Source organism: Notamacropus eugenii, chromosome 6, assembly GCF_028372415.1.
Source record: "Notamacropus eugenii isolate mMacEug1 chromosome 6, mMacEug1.pri_v2, whole genome shotgun sequence".
NCBI lineage: Eukaryota > Metazoa > Chordata > Mammalia > Diprotodontia > Macropodidae > Notamacropus > Notamacropus eugenii.
The window spans coordinates 52250890-52270346 of record NC_092877.1 but is presented as its reverse complement, the minus strand read 5'-3'; the positions used below and the strand labels follow the sequence as shown (position 1 = coordinate 52270346).

Below are 19457 nucleotides of genomic sequence, written 5' to 3'. Positions count from 1 at the left end.
TATAGAAAATTTTTAAAATATATTTTCTTTCTCTTCCTCAATAAAGGACTCCTTTAACCCAAAGAAAAGTTTCTTCCGTGTGAAGTATTAGTGAAGCAGTAATAAGGAAGAACAAGGATTTGAATAATTTACCCTTTAATCAATTTCAAATTATTCATGGCTTTTTCTTCAACTACAACTTATCCATATCCCACTCTGGCTGAACACAGGATCTAAAACAATGGAAACCACCTGCTGTTTGATTACACTACAATGGAAAGCTTTGTTTCCCATGGAAAACAAATATGTTTCACTTAAGGCCCCAGCAGCATCTATCTTGTAATGTAAAATTAAGAAAAGATACTTCACACTTATAGATCTGGAAGAAATACTTCTCTCTTTATACATGTATAGACAGAGTAAGTTCTATATCACTTAATTTATAGATTATCCTCATCCCCCGCAATCTTACACCTCCTTTGGATTCCTAGTCAAAAGGGAAAGACTCAAAGGGTTTCAATAAGCAATGATAAACATCAATGTACTTGGCATAATAAATGAAAATGAGTGGCTCAGATAACCCTCTGGTCATGTGTTTTCCCAAGGCCTTCCTAGGGTGGGGTGGGGTTTGAGACAAGGACAGAAGGTCATGTACATGGAAAATATCTACTCTAAGAAATAACTGACCACTTCTTTAACGGTGACTCAAATTAGATGTTTATAGAAATTTCAACTCTAACAACAGGAAGAAAGGATAGGAATAGTTGATTAAAAGTCTATCCTTGAGCAATTAAAAACAAATAGTAACAAGCTCGACATACTTATATACTATTAAATAAACTGAAGTCCTTCTCTTTATTAGATTAATACCTAATTTCATAGTAAGAGCACCATAAATTCACACTTTCTCATGTGATCAGTGCCAGTAGGGCTTTGATAAGTGTGGCTGAGTAAATCCTACTCTAATAAAAATAATTCATTTCAGTTTTAACCTCTTAAGATACAAAGTAGGCAGAACTCACAATCATCTTTCATAGCTACCAACCCTGGAAGTCTAAGGATTTTTCTAAAAAAAAAACCACAAAACAATAATACATTTTTAGCAAATAAGGTAATGGGACAAAACCCCCAAACCCCCATAAAAATACATGAAAAATTCATCCATCACTTATGAAACAACCAACAATCAATCAATCAATATTTATTAAATGTGCCAGTGGGGATACAAGTACAAAGAATGGAAAATATCTACATATGAAGAATTTACGTTCCAAAAGGGAGACGAGCACAAATAGTTCTCACTTTTAAGTTCTGCAGATCCTAGTAAAGATTTCTAGTAAATGTGTCCCTACTCACTTCACAAAAATAACAAAGGTATACACAAAAGAATACCTTTACACAAGTCCTAAGATATACTACAATGCAGACATATTAAACACTGTGCCATGATAATAAACAGAGTTATGAAACGATAAAGTACAGGGAAGTTAACACAGGTGTGCAGTAGTATATACTGCCTCTTCCCCACCCACTGCACCAAGCCTTTGTCACTAATGACTGGCTGATGTGCAACTTTTTAAATGAAGGTATCAAGAGATGTTTGGACAGTGGCCCTCTTTTTTCCCTTGTATATCTGATGATAACAAACAATATTATATAACCTCAACAAGCCTTTGGACTTAGAAGTATCTGGATCCATCTTAACACAAGAAAAAATTTCACTCAAATGATGAAATGCTTCTGCCAACTGTTTTGTGGGAACCTTTTTGGTTTGACCTTGGGTTTTAAAGATTTCCTTTCTTCTGCAGATAGCAGCTCAATCAGATGCTCCTTTGTCAGATCTTCTCCATGAGACCCAATCAAATTCCCCACAGTATTCTCATCTACTTCCAGCTCCGATTCTTGTGCTAATTTTACAGTCTGGTTACTCACTTCTTCCAATGTTTCATCTTTGTCAAATGTATAATTGTGAATGTGAACTTTTTTCAGAATTCTTTAATTAAAGTCAAATTTGTATAATGTGAGTTAACTAAAGGGAGAATTGCCTGTACATATTTAAGTATATACAAATAAAAGGAAACTAGTTAAATACAGGGAGATTTGAGAAAGGCACTGGGCAATTAGGGGAGTGGCAGGGTGGGGGACTGGGAAGGGGATCAGGAAAACGTTCGTGTAAGGGTAGTATCAGAGCTTCATCCTGAAGGAATAGAGGAGATTATATGACATGGAAGTGAGAAGTGAGAGCATTTCAGGCATAAGAGACAGGCAGTGTGCAAAGACACAAAGATGGAAGGTGAAATACCCTGTATGAGAAACCAGAAGGCCAATTTCACTGGATCATAGAGGAAGATGAGGGGTGGGGAGTGAGGGGTTCAGGGAAATAGAAAGGGAAGGGGGGGGTAGAGAGGAGGAAGGGAGGGAAGAGGAGAGAAAGAGTATGAATGTGGGTGGGGAGGGAAGAAGGTACAATGAGGTTGAAAAGATAGCTAGGGCAAGTTTTTAAAGACTTTAAAAACTAAACAGAGGCAGTCATTCAACCACCATTTAATATTTGACCCTAGGAGGCAATATAGCACCACTGGAATTGATTGCATAGGGGAATCTTGATCCACCCTGAAGGAAAATCACTCTGTCAGCAGTGTGTAGGGAAAGACTTGAGGCAGAAAGACCAACTAGGAGGTTGCTACAATAATCTAGGTAAGAGGTAATAAAAGAATGAATTGAGGTGACAGCTGTTTGGGTAGAGAGAAGGGATCTAATGAACCTGAGAGACTGGAAGAATAGGGAAGGTTTGAAGATAGTAGGTTTGAGGGGAAAGAAAATTAGTTCAGTTTTGGACCTGGTGAGTATGAGATACCTCTGGCATATCCAGTCTGAAATGTCTAGTTGGCAAGTGGTGATGCCTTTTGGTTGTTCCCCATACCTGAAATGCACTCCTTCCTCACCTCCACCTCTGAACATCACTATTTTCTTCAAAACTCAGCTGACATGCTAATCTTCCACAATATGTCTTTCCTGATAACTGCAAAACTGAGTCCAAGTGCCTCCTCAAATTATCTAAAATTTATTTTCCATACACTTTTAGATGTTTATCCTATCTTTTCTGACAGAATGTATCATGCTTTAAGGGCAGGGAGAAAATTGGTATTCTTTACACACCCAGAGTCTAGTATAGTGCCTTGATAAAAAGGAGATCCTCAATAAAGGATTGATTAATTGATCCTCAAAGTATTTAAAAATGAAATCAGGAAAAGAGACACACCAACAATAGAAAAGATCTACTCCAACTAAAGACAGTGAATATATCAAATTATGAGAACAAAGATAGAAAAAGACTTCGATTAGACAAAGGACAGAACAGAGATCTATGCTGGTGGCATCAAATGTTTTGAAGAAACAAGTGATCAATTTTCAAGCCACTTAAAATACGAATGGATACCATAAGCATTGAAAACAACATGGACAGTGTTACTACTAAAAAATAAAAGTTAATTAAGAAAAAAAAAAACAGCTAATGATTCCTATGCTTACTATTCTATTTTTACAAAATCTTTATGAAATAATCTATAGAAGGATCTCCTGCTGAAGGTATCAGAACAGGTAGGTTTTCACGAATAACCTTATAGATGATTACATTTTTATGGATACTGCCAAATGGGCTTGTTGTTTGTAGACTACCAAAAAAAAGCATATGATTTAATAAGGCAAAGTGCCATTTAAATGGCTTTCTTCTAACAAATTATCCCATGCACATTCAAAATCATCCAACAACAGAGACCACCTGGTTCAATGACTCTCTGATTAATATCAAGAAAGTTATTCAATAAAGAGACAGACATAACTTGCCAAAAATATCTACCACTGTCACAGGACATCCAAAACAAAACACAAATAGAGATTCTCTAAAAATGGTGAGACCCATCAAGTGGTTGTTTGTGAATGACAATTGTGGCAATCAATTACATCAAGCCCTGGAATACTGCAGAACCTTCAAATGAGATCATTTTATACACCAAATTAAAGAAAAACAATTGTCTAGACCTGGGGTTCTTAACCTTTTTGGTGTTACTGACCTTTCTGGCAGTCAGCGAAATCTATGCAACAATGTTTTTAAATGCATGAAATAAAATACTCAGAATTACAATAGAAATTAATCATATGGAACTGGTCCATCCGCATATATTTTGTATGGACACTGCAGATGAACAGTAAAGTGTAGTCCAGAACTAAACAGGAGAAAGATGGCAGGCCAGATTGTATTTGAAAAGTGTGTATCATTTTCAATGACCTTAAACTTTTCCTTAAAATAAAAGCTGCATTTTTAATATCAGTATCCTTCTAGTTAGTTTTATCTGTGAATTATGAAATATTATACTATTTTAAAAACTGCAAGTCACTAAAAAAGTAATGGATGAATATACAGTGTGTTTAGATCAGGTACAGTATGTGACCAATTACAAACTGCATGCAAAAGGCAACAGAAAAAGGATCATCAAGAACATGACAAAGAGGAAGTGAGGTGGTCAAAAAGCAAGACAGAAGTCTAACAGATGGAGTGCACTCACACAGTCAAGAGACCTAGAGGAATGCCCCCAGGATTTTGGCCAGACTCACTTTTTAGCAAAGGCTTAGGGAGGACATGGATGAGTTCAAGAGGATGAGAAGGCATGGAATGTTTGTAATCTGCAGCACCAAAAGGAGTTCCAAACTTAATGAGATCACAGATTCACCAAAGCACGTTTCACATATCCACAAAGTACTATTTTGTTGTCTTATCATAGTATGTAGGTATTCTCAAAAGCTAACTAAAAAGACTTTAAGTATGAGTCTCATTACAAACTCTGTCTGCTGGCCAAAAACCAATCCAGTTGTGGAGAGGTCTTCATCATCCAGAAGGCTAACTACCATTTTTTGGCCATAGCAATCACAAAACTACCTACACTAAGGTGTCAAAGTGTTGCTATCTACACTGAAGGAAGCACTTACATTACTGAAATCACAGGTCCTAAAAGCACTTATTTCATAATATCCCCAGAGATAAGCCCAAAACAGATTTTTCTCTTTAGTTATGGGAAGATACAGTCAAGTATATAATCAAGTAAATTAGACATAAAATAGATAAACTTTTACTTAATATAATGCTTCCTAGAAACTGGTAGTTTTCAAACGATTACATGTTTATTTTATGTATTTCTATATATTTACATATATCACATATGCAGAGAAAATACCAAAGTACATACCGTATGCTTGATGTTTCTTCCAGAACAACTGATCCTCTGGGTGGATTTTCTGTTACATACACATCATTGTCTCTTGTTTCTTCATCATCGCTACTCAAAACACAACTGTCAGGCTGTCCTCGACTTATCCTTGGATTTCTTCTTTGCCTTCGATTTTCTAAAAATTAAATTGAAATAGAGAAGGTTAATGAGGATTCCAGCCTTCTCAGGGTAACGTGCCACCCCTGGCTTCCATCCTAACATTTAGTAAACTCTCTCTCAATAAAGCCCAGCTAATTAGGATTCTGCAATCATTTATCTCTATAGGACTGTCTCACTGGATCAAATATTGATGTTACTGTCCTGAGTTCTCCAGAAATATCTTCCTTGGCTTCCTCTTTCACACAGCCCAGGCTACTCTTCCCTGACCTATCAAGTTCTCTCACTGTTGCACAAGATATTTCATTTCTCTCCTACTGGGAAGTGCTCACTAAACTCCTCTTTCCCATATCTCCTGCCAATCAGAAGGCTTTCACTAGTGCTTAGAAAGGAATCAAAGAGATTGAGATCTCAGCAAGGATCTCAGTAGGGCTCCTCAGAAAGCCTAACAATAGATCAGGACTGAATCTGTGACACTGAGTTAGGTCACAAAAGCTTTTTTAGGCTTCTGAGATTTACAGAAAGAATCTTGCAGTAAGGAAAGAAAACAACATTTTTAAACCAACATCAACTGCTTACAAATATTAAAGACTTAAAAGTTTTGGAGCCTAGGTACCAAGCTTAACCGACTACGAACAACCCTCTTTTTTTATATCCTCTAGGAACCCTTTGGACCTCTTTTCAAGCCCTGTTGATACTAAAACTTTGTGATTCGAGGTTTTTTTAGTAAGATGTGATTAAATGTGAAATGTTGCCACTTACCTTCAACAAACTTGTTTAAGAAACAGGAAGAAAAAAAAGAAGTGATTAGAATTTGATTTTAAGCATTCATAATTACGAAGTATTTTTAAAACATAAAAATGTAGCATAGCATATCTTAACTCCAAAATTTTCAGAAGTCATGTGCTAATAAGCAACTAATAGACTAACAAGGGAAAGTGAAATAAAGGAAAGGGCTCTGAATCTGGAGATAAAGGACTTGAGCTCAAATTTCACTTTCTGTGTGATCTTTGGCAGGTTATTACCATCTTTAGGCTTTGGTTTCCTTAAAACAAGGGTGTTGCCTTTGAGAGCCATTACAATTCTAGATTTGTATTGTGATCTTATGAGATAAAACCTGTGATTAAGGCAACAGAGGAAAAGGGGTGCTGTCTACAAATGACCAAATTCAGGGAATAATGATGATGACGATGACGGCTAGCATCCTATAGCACCTGAAAGTTTGTAAAGCTCATGCACATGCAAACATCCAGGCTCATATGCCATCTCATCTCAGCCTGAGCACATGACCATAATGTTCTCAACTGCTTCATTACCACTATGAAGAAATGTGTCTCTTTCCCAACCCTTTTACTTAAAAAGTCTTATAAAACTTAACACTAGGAATAGTTAATGTCACTTACATAGTATTTAAACTATGTACCAGGCTACCACCAATATTAATCAGTAGCAAATGAAAACAAAGCACTTATCAAACTGTCAATTCAATTTAGCTCAGAACACTTATTTTAACCACTATCAACCCAATATACTTTAAATGTGATGGAATAGATTTAATATTTGCAATATTTAATTTTAATATTTGTTATACATGCAGATAGCCTAAAAATGCTAGATATAAATGCTCAACAAAGATTCTGGTCTTGCTCACTCTCCATAAGTAAAGACATATATGATCACATAGTTATTTGGGAAAGCAGATGGGCAGATTTGGCAATGTCAAGTTCATTTCAAGTGCAAAGATAACACTTGTAGGATGCAGGAGGAAGGCAAACAGTATATATGTTATAAACCTTAAAGTTTCTTCTGGTGTAGAGCAAGTATTAAACAGAGAATAACAATTCTCTAATTCCAGAAAAAAAAAAAAGCTTTAAAGTAATAAATTCCAAGAAATTCCATTTTACTCTTTTGGAAAGCATAAATTCTCAAAAAATGTGAGTTGCAATGATTGGAGTTACTGGGGGACTCATTATTTGACAAAAACTACTGGGAAAACAGTCTGGTAGAAATCAGGTTCTGACAACACAGGTGAGAGGGAGATAATTGAAAGCTGAATATGTTGGTTAAATGTCTTTGTTGTTTCCTGGCACAGTATAGCAATACTTAATGCAATTACAAGGAGATAAAATAAAATACTTAGACAGGACGGCTGAAAGAACAGTCTTCTCAAAAACCTCCAGAAGATCAGAAAGTTGTCGGAGAAATTTCCAAGGGGAGCCTCAAAAGACTAATGTTTTCATTTGAAATATGGCAAGTCTAGAGTAGTAAGTAAAGAAAGTTCTCCAGAAACTTGACAAGTTGGTGCTATAGGTACTCACTAACTAATAACCTAATCAATCTTCATATTTATATATGGGCTAGAGGAATACATCCTTCAAGTATGGTTTATGAAAAGGGATAAAGTGGACAGATAGAATGGAAGAAATAATTCACAAACAAGGTTAGAAAAATGTCCCTTAGGCATCTCTCAAACTGTCTCTTCTGAACTTTCCCATCATAATCCAAAGCACCACCACCCTTCCAGTCACCCAAGTTAGGAATCTGTATCCCCCCTTCCTTCTTTCTTTCACTCTAGATATCAAGCTGGCAAATCTTATCATTTCTTTCTCTACACTAACTCAAATGCATCTCCTCTCCACTCACATGAACACCACTCTAGTTCAGCCTCTCATCACCTCTTACCTAGTGTATGGCAGTTACCACACCCAATTGGTCGGTCTCAAGCCGTTTCCCCACGCCAACCTATCCTTCACACAGCTGGTACAGGAAGCTAAGTAACATGGTGGGCATAATTCTGAACTTGGAGTCAAGAAGTACTGAATTTGAATGCTGCCTCAGACATTTAACTAGCTGTGCAACAGTATCTCAATTTCCTCATCTATAAGAGGGAGCTAATAAGGTGTTGTGATGATCAAATAAGGTAAAATGTAAACCACAAAGCACTTAAATGCAAGCTATTATTATTTTCCTAAAACTCTGACCATATCACACCTCATACACACACTCACACAATGAATTCAAGTGACTCCCTATTATCTCTAGAATCAAAAATAAACTGATTAGCATTTCAAACTTTTCACAACCTGAACCATTCCTACTCTTTCAGTTTTCATACAAAATACTCATCACCACACACCCTACAGTTCAGCTATATTGGTTTACTTATGGTTACTCACACCTGACGCTCCATGCCCATGTCTCCTGCCTTTGTACTCGTCCGCTGCTTTTCTGGAATGTTCTCCCTTTCAGAATCCCTGTTTTCCTTCAAAATTCAGCCCAAATCCCATCATCTGCAGGAGACCTTTCCTTCTAACATTACCCTCTACCTACTCTGTATATTTCTTATACATACATATTTACATGTTATCTCCACCATTAGAACATAAGTGCCTTGAATGCTGGGGTTGTAGGTTTCTTTCTATCCCCAGTATTTAGCCCCGGGGCAAAAAGTAGGTACATGATAAAAGCTTGTTGATTATATTACAAAGAGATGAAAGGGGACTAAAACTAAAAATGAGAACTACTAGAGGTAGAAAAATTCATAATTATATGGATTACACCCACATAGGGGTAGAGTTTGTGGGGCGTGGGGACAGCATCCTCTACAGAGCAACCACAGGAGCTATCAGGTTCTGCAAGTCTAAGGAAACCCATTACTGGCCCCAAGAGGTAATGGGTTAGGGACTTCTTAATGAGAGAGAAATGGTTACAAGGAAGTCAAATCTAGCTATTTGAGAGGTACAGTGCCTTCTTGGATCAGGTATAAAATGTGCTAGGATATATTCCAATAAAAATGGATTAATGAAGAGGCATTTATTAAGGGCTTTTAAGTACAAAGTATTGTGCTAAGTGCTGGGGATACAAACATAAAAAGTCCCCATTCTCAAGGAGTTCACATTCACAATACACAGAGAAAAGTTCGACTTCAAGTAAGATAGAAAGGCCTGGTGAGTCCTTAGGGAACAGTCAAAAGGAGGATGATAATGTATCATCTTTAGTGTTCTGGGCCATTAATAAAACAATATACATTTCTGAAGCTGAAACACTTGACTGTTGATTATAATAATGTCACTTTTTAAAAAGTTTATAAATGATTTACTCATCACCCAAAAGTGGAAGGGAATATAAATATTATCCTCATTTTACAAGTAAGGAAATAGACTGGATGACTAGAAGGATGGTATTGTCAGGAGAAATGGAGAAGGACAGAGGAGGAATAGATTTAGGGGGAAAGATAAATTCTGTTTTTGATCTGTTGAACTGAGATCCCTACAGGTAAAAACACTCAAGTGGAGATTACAGCTAGAAGATGGTAATAAAGGACTGGAGGTTGGAGAGATATGGCAGCTGGATATATGTACTTGGGGAGTCATCCCATTACAGATGACTTGTGTACATAAGGATCTAATCGAAGGCTATAGGGATGTAGGTAATATTTTTACTTTTTTCCAGTATAAGGCTGGGGCTTGAGAAATGAAACATAAATGAGAGTCAAAGAATAAGATTGGGGGGGGGGGAGAGGTAAGGTGTAGGAGGAAGCATGATTGGCTGAGAGAGTATAACAAGTTTTTACTGGCAAGGATAACTGACAAATGTTTGGTTAGAGACAATAACTTCATCAAGAGGGCTTTAAAATGAAAATTAAAGAAATGGGAGATCAGAAATGACAGAAAAACAATGGAAGAGTTCTTAATTCACAAGAAAAAGTAATTACGAAGGAATAATGACGCACAGTAAATGACGAGACTGTGCAGTGTAGCCAAGAGAGCACTGGATCATGGTGGTGAAATGCGGAAAATGAAGGGCCCACTGATCCAGACCCTTGCCAACACGGAGGTTCCCAGAACAACTCATCAACAGAAGAGGGCCGTGACTTAGAATCTGGTGTCCTAGCTGTGAGTTAGTTCTGCTGCTGATTACCTCTGCAATTACCTTTTGACAATTTCACCTCTCTGCGTCAAAGTTCTACATCTGTTCCCTTCACCTGAACCCTTTAAAGCTGCGATCCCAATAATTACAGCTCTTTTAATAAACAGCAACAACACCAGCACAAGCTAATTACTGACTGACTCTGCTTAGTGATAGTTTTTAAATTGTCTTTTAAAATTTTGCGTTAAAATGGCACGGATTTCCACCAAGCAAAAGTCCTTCATTTGGGGTGGTCCCCTAAGAAGCTTGCATAGCAGCCCAGTGGGACTAAAGGATTTAATCTCCCATAATCTCACTTCTGAAGGTGTTAATCTTCTTATCATAGGATCCAGAAATTTAGAATTTAAAAGGACTTTAGAGGTAGGTCATCAACTCCAAATCCTTGGTTTTGGAGATGAGAAAACTGAGGCCCAGAAGGGTAAGTGACTTGCCCATGGTCACACAGTTACTTAAGTAGTAGAACTGGGATTTGAACCTAGGTTCTCCTAACTCAAAATCCAATATTCTTTCTTCACACCAGATTTTATTCAAAATAATCTTGAAATGCAAGGGATCATGCAAGCAAAGTTACTGCCTGTTCAGCTGTTTTCTTGATCTCTCTCTCCTTTGATATGCAATCTCTGAAGACCAAAAACCTAGAATTTACCCCATTTTATACATATTGAGCAATCAACAATTAACACCTTTATCATTTCCTCTAAACAATGTATTTTTGTAAAAATTCTTAATTTATGATAGCTATTTCTCTACTGGAAAATCACTATGTATGGGTCACATATCCCGAAAAAACAGAAACAAATCACGAACAAGGACACACGACAATAACAGGCAAAGACAAAAACTCTCCTTGAGGATAGAAGCAGAACATAATTTGTTTCAATATCACAAACCTCTGTTACTTAGCACAAGACTGAACAATGAAAATTCAGTAAAACTGTTTAACTGAATTCAGTAAATTGTCTATCATCTAAGTGAGGAAAAGAGAAAACTTTCATTGACTATTTAGAAGTGAAAGAGACCTTAAAATATTTTAGTCTAATATCTATACTTTGCAAATTGAAAAAAATCTTAATTTTAAAAAATATTTACAATCTTATTCCACTCCCCCATCCCAAATGGGCTCGCGCTCTCGCGCTCTCTCTCTCTCTCTCTCTCTCTCTCTCTCTCTCTCTCTCTCTCTCTCTCTCTCTCTCTCGTTCTGAAAGCCTGTCACTACTTCTGGCTATCACCTAACCATCAGCAAAATCGTGCTCACTTAAAAAAACAAAAAGGCATTCAACAATTTTACAGCAAGTAAAATCCAGTCACTCTTTCAGGCTACGAAAGAGTTCTAATTGGTTCTTTAGGGAAATTGTTTTATAGCAGCTAAACTAATGGTTTTATTCCCTGATGCATTTTCATCAGATTTCATCAGACACTGAGGGGACTTTATTATAGCTCTGGAGAATAAGACCATTCTTCTTTCTGCCATATTTCTTTCCTTAGTTAGAAAATGACATCGTAAGCTTTTAATAAAGGAAACTTCGCAGAATTGTCATAACTCAGTTACACTTTTCAAGATACTATCCTTAACTCTAAATCTGGTCCTTAAACATCCTGATAAGTTTAGGGAATAACAGATGGTGATTTGTTCATTTTTAATAAATCTGGTGTTTAATTAATTAAATGGTAGCATGAGACTAATCATATCCAAGCACAGGAATAAGATTTCATTTTGCCTTTTGATGGTTATATAATTTTCACTGCCACAGTATTCTGAAATGTATTAAGTTGTACAATAAACATAACTTACCTGTGTTGACTACAATTTCTCAAAGTTGTAGGAAAAAACTTAAAAATTATAGGATCATTATACTTAGTATTGTATGGATGTATATCCATTTAAAAATCTTACAAATATAAAATTTTGTAATAGGTCTATTGACCAAACTTGTTCTTATTCCTAAAGTAGACTTCGGGTATTATATCACAATCAGCTTCCTGATTAGCTTTGGTAGTTGGTCTTAAGAGGAAAAGACAGAAAGCCTTCCCATCTTACTCCATCCCAGCCTGGAGCCACAAAGAAGAGCAAGTACCAAGTGGCAACCATGGGTTAGTCAAAAATCCTGACTGTGAAACAACAACTGGGAGTTGACTTGTTTTAAGGGCTCAGGAAAGGGTCTAGATGCAAGTCAGCCAAACATTGATTTTTAAACTAACATTTCCACAAATCACTTACTATTATCCCCACTTAAGGTTATGAATATAATTGTTAGTAATAAAAACTAAGCAAGGCCAAGCAGTATGAGGGCCAACAGTCCAGCAAATGCTAACTCAAAACAACAGTATCATATGTACCTCTGAAGCACCTATTAATTGTTGTGAAATCACAAACCTCTGAACATTCCCCAGATGGACAATATGAGTGCAAACTCTAAGGTGGACTTCCTAAGTCAAAAAGATAAGACTTTTCACACGCAGACTAAGGAAAGTAGGAAGTGGAGATGTGTCCAAGCATAAGAACAAATGAAGATGCTGAAACCTGTGCTGGGTACTGGAACTAAGTAGTGTCATGTTCAGGCAAAAGAACCTTATCCAACACTCAGAATGAAAGCTAGGTAAAGAGAGTTTAAATTGCTCTTCATTTAAGAAACTAAAAGATCATTTATTATGTAAGTCCAACATTTAATTTAAGATGGTTACTGTTAAACTAATCAAATATTATACAGTATATTTTGTTTGACTGGACATGTGATTTCATTGATATAAGGAACTCCTCATGAAAACTCCCTTTATCCATGGAGATCAGCATATTCTGGAGGATATGAGAGAATCACTGGTGCAGTCACAAAGCCAGCATAGGCCAGGACCAGTTTCTAACTCCAAATAGTCCTCTTTTTAAAAAATTCAATTACATTTTATTTTCAGACCCAAATTCTCTTAATCCCTTATCCCTCCCACTGAGAAAGCAAGAAAAACAAAGCTCATTACAAATATGTAGATTTATGAAAAACAAATTCCATTAGCTATGTTGGACACCCCTCCCCCCCAGAAAGGAAGGAATAAAAAAATATGCTTCCATTTGCATTCTGAGTCTATCAGTTCTCTATCTAGAGGTGAATAGGAGGTTTCACATCAAGAGTCCTTTGGAATTGTGGCTGGTTGTGCTGATCAGAGTTGATTGTCCTTACAATATTGTTGCTGGTATTGTACAAACTGTTCTCCTGGGTCTGCTCACTTCATTTTTTATCAGTTCATAGAAGCTTCCCAGGTTTCTCTGAAACATCCCCCTACAGCACAATAGTATTTTACCATATTTATATACCATAACTTGTTCAGTCATTTCCCAATTATAAGCATCTTCTAAGTTTCCCATTCTTTGCTACTACAAAAAGAGCTATGACAATTATTTTTGTACATATAATGTGCTTTCTTGGATGACCTCAGGTATTCTGGACTTTAAGGCTGGTTCTCTGTATCTACTCTGCTATTCTCTCTCTCCAATCAGTATATTTTATTTTATAATCAACTGCTAGCTCTTTAAAAGAAATTCAAAAAACTACAAAATATGTACATAACAAGTGATCGTAAACATCATCACTCAAAGTTTAACTACCCAGTGTAGGGCAACTACAATCTGCATTAGTTAAAGGAGGACCCACATTGATGAAATCACAAATCTGACACAAGAATCAAGAAAATCATAAAAAGGTTAACATAAAAGAAATTATTAGAGACTTACTATGGTTAAACTGTTTACATTCCTATATGGAAAGATGATACATGTAACTCCTAAGAATTTTCTTGTTATTAGGGCATTTAGGAGTATACCTAGCTAGAGGGCACAAGTATGAATCGACTATGTTGGAATCATCTTCAAAATAGCAAAGGGATGAGAAAGGGGGATGCGCTAAAGAGAAGAGGAAAGAGAGAGTTAGAATGGGGAAAATTTTCTCACTTAAAAGATGCACACAAGAAAGAGCCTTATAACAAAGGGAAAAATGGGGAGGGTAGTGGGCAATGATTCAACCTCTTACTAGAACTGTGCGTGCACGCGCGCGCACACACACACACACACACACACACACACACACACACACACACACACAGAGTTGGGTATAGAAATCTATCTTACCCAATAAGGAAATAGGAGAGGAAGGCGATAAAATATATGGGGAAGGCACAATGATAAAAGTGAGTGTAGACTAAGGGAGGCAGCAATCAGAAGCAAAACAGACCTTTGAGAAGAGACAGGATAAAGAAAGAGAAGGATAAACAGAAGAAAACAGGATGGAGGGAAATACATTGCTAGCAATTTTAACATTGAATTGGATGAGCTAATCCATAACACACAAGCAGATAGCAGAATAGATTAGAAACCAGAATCTAACAAGATGTTATGGATAAGAGACATATTTGAAACAGAAAGACATGCAGAGTTAAAATAAAGGGCTGGAGCAAAATCTATTATGCTTCAGCTGAAGTAAAAAAAAAGGCAGAGGTAGCAATCACAATCTCAGACAAAGTAAAAGCATGAATATAACTAATTAAAAGAGATAATCAGGAAAATGACATTATTACGTTATGCTAAGTAAAAGGTTCCATAAACAATGAAGTTATATCAAAAAATTTTACATTAAGTTTTTTCTGATAAAGACTCATTTCTCAAAATATATAGAGAACTGACCCAAATTTATAAAAGAGCTATTCCCCAACTGATAAATGGTCAAAGAAGATGAACAAGCAGTTTTCAGAAGAAATCAAAGCTATCTATAGTCATATGAAAAAATGCTCTAAATAACTATTGATTAGAGAAAGACAAATGAAAATGACAAATGAAAAACTCTTGAGGTACCGACTCACACGTATTATAAATGACAAATGCTGGAGGGGATGAGCAAAAATAGGTCCATTAATGAAATGTTGGAAGAACAGAGAATCAGTCCAACCCTTCTATGCTTCGAGGCTGCTAGGTGGCAAAGCAGACGAGTTTTGGCACTTAAGTCAGGAGAACCTGAGTTTAAATCTGGCCTCTGACACTTAAAAGTTGTCACTTAAACCTGTTTAACTCAGTTTCCTCCTCTGTAAAATGAGCTGAAGAAGAAAACAGTAAACCACTCCAGTATCTTTGCCAAGAAAATCCCAAATGGGGTCACAAAGAATCAGACATGACTGAAACAACTGAACAACAATAATTTTGGCAGCTAGGTGGAACAGCGGAAATAAGGAACATTTACCTTTGTTGTTCAAATGTGACCTTAGACACTTCCTAGCTATGTGACTCTGAATAAGTCACTTACCCATTTATGTTACTTCCTCATCTGCAAAATGAGTGGGGGAAGGAAATGACAGACCACTCCAGTATCTTTGCCAAGAAAACCCCAAATGGGGTCATGAAGATTGGAGCATAATTGAACTACTGAAAAACAACAACCACTAACAATTCTAGAAAACAATCTGGAACTATGTCCAAAGGGCTAGAAAATTGTGCATACCCTTTGATCTAGCAATACCACTTTTGGTCTATACCCCAAAGGGATCAAAGAAAATGGAAAAGGATCTATATGTACAAAAATATTTATAGAAACTCTTCGTATAGTGAAAAATTGGAAATTAAGGGGATAGTTCATCAGTTGGAGAATGGCTGAACAAGTTGTAGCATATAATTGTGATGTAGTACTACTCTGCTGTATGAAATAATGAGACAGTTTCAGAAAAACATGGTGGGGCCTAAATGAACAGATTCAAAGTGAGAAAAACCAGGAAATCATTGAGTACAATAACAGCATTCCTGTAATGATAACCAATTGTGAGACTTAAGTACTCAGATCAATACAGTAATCCCAAACAATTCCAAAGGACTCCTGATGAAAAAGTACTATCCACCTTCAAAGAGAACTGATAAATTCTGAGCGCAAAGTGAAGTATAATTTTTTCACCTTTTTTTTTGTTTTGCAATATGGCTAATATGGAAATGTTTCGCATAATTTTATAGTATAATTAATATCATAGTGTTTGGTAACTAACAGAGCAGTGGTAACTTTGGAGAGAACAGAAAGACCAGAAGCCAGATTTATCAGGGGGTTAAAAAGAGAGGGAGAAGAAAGAAACGCAGAAGCGTCTACTGCAAATGGCCTTTATGCGGTTTAGCTACACAGGGCAGAAGGGACAGAAGATGAGAGCAGGAATGGAAGAAACAAGTGAGGGCCTTTTCAGAAAGGGAAGAGACATACGTATGTTTATAGGCAGTAAGAAATGAGCCATCAGAAAGGGAAAGACTGAAAATAAATGAAAGAGTCGGGATGACAGGATAATCTGACAGAGGAGATGGGATGGAATGGGTTCACTTGAACAGGTAGAGGGATTTAGCCTTATTAAGGATTATCATCATGTGAGATTGCAATGGAGGAAATAATGGCAGAATGCACCTGAGTAAGAAGAGTTGAGAAGAGAAGTTCACAGTGAATGAGGCAAGGTTCTCAGCTGACCAGATAAGGGATAGGTATCCATGGGAGATTTCAGAAGGGATAAAAATGTCTGGAAGGGCTACTGTGCTGAATGGGACAGTGAGGTGACAAGGGAGGCAGAGGAGGACTACCAAGCAACAATGAGGGCCCAACATGAATTTGTAGTGGACTCAGAACAATTGGGTAAAGAACAAGCTGTAGGAGAAGGTAGCAAACAGTGATCCAAGGCTGAGGCTTGGCTGGCATAATTGGTGATATAAGATGATCAGGAATTCAAGAGAGAAAGATTATGCAGCATTAAAATGGTTCACTAATAGGTTAAGATGGGGAAAAGAAGAGAGAATGGCTAGCACAGGGGATATGGACTAGGAGGAAATTGAGAGGTCAAAAGATTGAAGTTCATGGTGATGACAAAGATTAAGGTTTTGTAAGAAAAGGCAAAAGGAGAGGAGAAATAGATTATGGTCATACAAGGAGATTTTGGAATTCTTTGAATGATGATGAGATCAAGTCTTAGTTTCCTTATCTGTAAAATGGGGATAACAATAATACCTACCTCTCAAGAGTTGCTGTGAGGATCAAATGAGATATTTTAAAGCACTTAGCACAATGCCTGGCACACAGCAGACTTTCCTTCCTTCCTTCCCTGCTCTCACTCTGTCCACACAGGGAATCATACCCTTATTAATTAATCATATTTGGGTGCTCTGCCCAAAGGAATATAAATTTTTGATAGCTGAAACCTCGCAAGGTATCTTGGGGTTGACAGGCTAGATTTCTTTTCAAGGACCATGCCTTAAACCCAAATCACTCTGGCTCTCATTGATTAGCCATAAATAGGTCCTACCCCAAGCCTCACTTGGTCTTTGGGCTCTGATGTCTCAGAGTGAGTGTAAATAGAAATTGTTTCTGTTCTACCAGAAACCTTGAGGATCTTCCCCTCCAAGATTGAGGTGTTTTTGGTTTTTCTTTTGACTAGCTAAAAGAGGCCATTCTTAGCCTCATTTGTTACCTATCCTAATCAATGAATGGGCATTGCTTTAGGTAAACTGAGACCTAGGAAAGGCCTTAGCTTTTAAAAATTCCAAGATCTGTCACTGCATCCAGGCACTATCTCCAATCAACATGATCTATATCTTGCCACTGGACCCAGATGGCTCTAGAGGAATGGCGAGGCTTGTGACTTTGCACAATCCTGCCTCACTTAAATCCAATTCACTTCCAAGTCATGACATCACCTTCCTGATGTCAAGATCCTCTTCAAGAACAAAGGACAAACAACAATTAGAAGTATAGGAGACCCAAGCTAGGGGAAGGGAATAAAACAAGGAGCAAAGCTCTGGAATTCCCTGAGGCAACCATTTTCTTTCCCATCTGTGTACAACCTAAGGATTTCATGGTGTAAGATAGTGTCTTAACGTATTCCAAGGGTGATGGAAATACAATAAAGGTTTCTCTATCTTTTGCAGAGCTTTAAGAAGAACAAGAGTGATTCTGGGATTCCTCCGATTCAGGTCATGAAATTTAAAAACACAATCCATAATTTCTAAAGCTGAAAGGAATTTTAGAGACTGAATCCAATTCATTTTTTCTGATGAAGAAACTGAGGTCCAGAGAGAACGACTTGGCCAAGATCATGTCAATATTAACATGCAAATCTAGGGTTTAAACTCTGATGCTAAATCTAATGCTGTTTCCTACATTAGTTAGAAAGTCAGCATCTTTTAACTTGCAGCACTATGAGAAGAGCAATACAGTAAAATGATAACCAGGCAGGCTTGCGAAGTGTTCCAGATTCTGCCCCAGTTAAGTCTGTGACCCAGGGCAAGTCATGTGGCCTAGATGATGATTTCTACGGTCCATTCTAGCTCTGATTGCCTGTCATTCTAAGTTTTTCCATTATAACATGATATCTTTGCCAAAAGAGACCAAACACTGGGAGTTATCACAATCAGTAGAGCAGAGAAACTAGGAGATGTCTATTGTAAAAATGCTAATACACGTATTACATCAATAAGTACATTTTAAAATATTATGAAATGAAAGGAAGGTCAAATGACTTCCACTATGATATGTGCCACTATTAGGACAGATAAAGGGAGTGATCTGTCTTTTGGGGCTAGAGAGTGATCAGATTCTTTGTTAAGAAACATTTATTTCCAAGACACAGGAACTGTGTTTTTATGTTATACAACTAGATGTCCTCCTAGTATTTAAATAACTTTTGGAGAATGTTCTAAAGCACTACATCTTTTATCTTTGACAATACAGATCAATGATAACACCAGACTTCTCTATAGCCCTTTAAGGTCTGCAAAGGACTTTATATATATAATATACCATGTGAATAATAATCTGCTTGTTGGAGTATCATAATATTACTGCTCCTCTGAAAGTAATTTATACTTAAGATATGACAGTCACTAGATCAGTCTAATTGCCTAGGTAGCTAGGTAGCCTCCAACTGAACCTATACTATTGATGCTTACCACCACAGAATCATTGTGAGTTAGATCCACTACCACCGGTTCAGTAGATTCACAGGTGAGGTCCACCACCTCTTCTCCAGCTTTAAAAGGAAACATTTTTATAACAAGCATCAGGAAAACTGACAATAAAGTTCAGTAGAGTTAAATAAATACCCTGTACCCACACAAATTTGATTCTAGAGAAACAGAAATTTTCAGCATATTTATTCTAATAATAAATCTCTCAAGTCAAA

General features: G+C 36.9%; 1 protein-coding gene and 1 long non-coding RNA gene across 3 annotated transcripts in view; one reads left to right on the top strand and one right to left on the bottom strand.

Annotated features, from left to right (window-relative positions):
• The window catches only part of RNF4 (ring finger protein 4), a 77904-nt gene that overhangs the window by 3891 nt on the left and 54556 nt on the right, over window positions 1-19457 (bottom strand). Inside the window, exons 3-5 of the mRNA XM_072620048.1 lie at window positions 19225-19304; window positions 6123-6132; window positions 5223-5379 (exon numbers count right to left, since the gene is read on the bottom strand). Of these exons, the coding sequence (XP_072476149.1) occupies window positions 5223-5379; window positions 6123-6132; window positions 19225-19304 (247 nt within the window). The remainder of the gene's footprint in view (window positions 1-5222; window positions 5380-6122; window positions 6133-19224; window positions 19305-19457) is intronic.
• The window catches only part of LOC140511066 (uncharacterized), a 57204-nt gene extending 37747 nt beyond the window's left edge, over window positions 1-19457 (top strand). For both annotated transcript variants that reach the window (XR_011969426.1, XR_011969425.1), the window contains one exon: window positions 1-19457. This exon is cut by the window's left edge. This is a non-coding gene — a long non-coding RNA (uncharacterized lncRNA).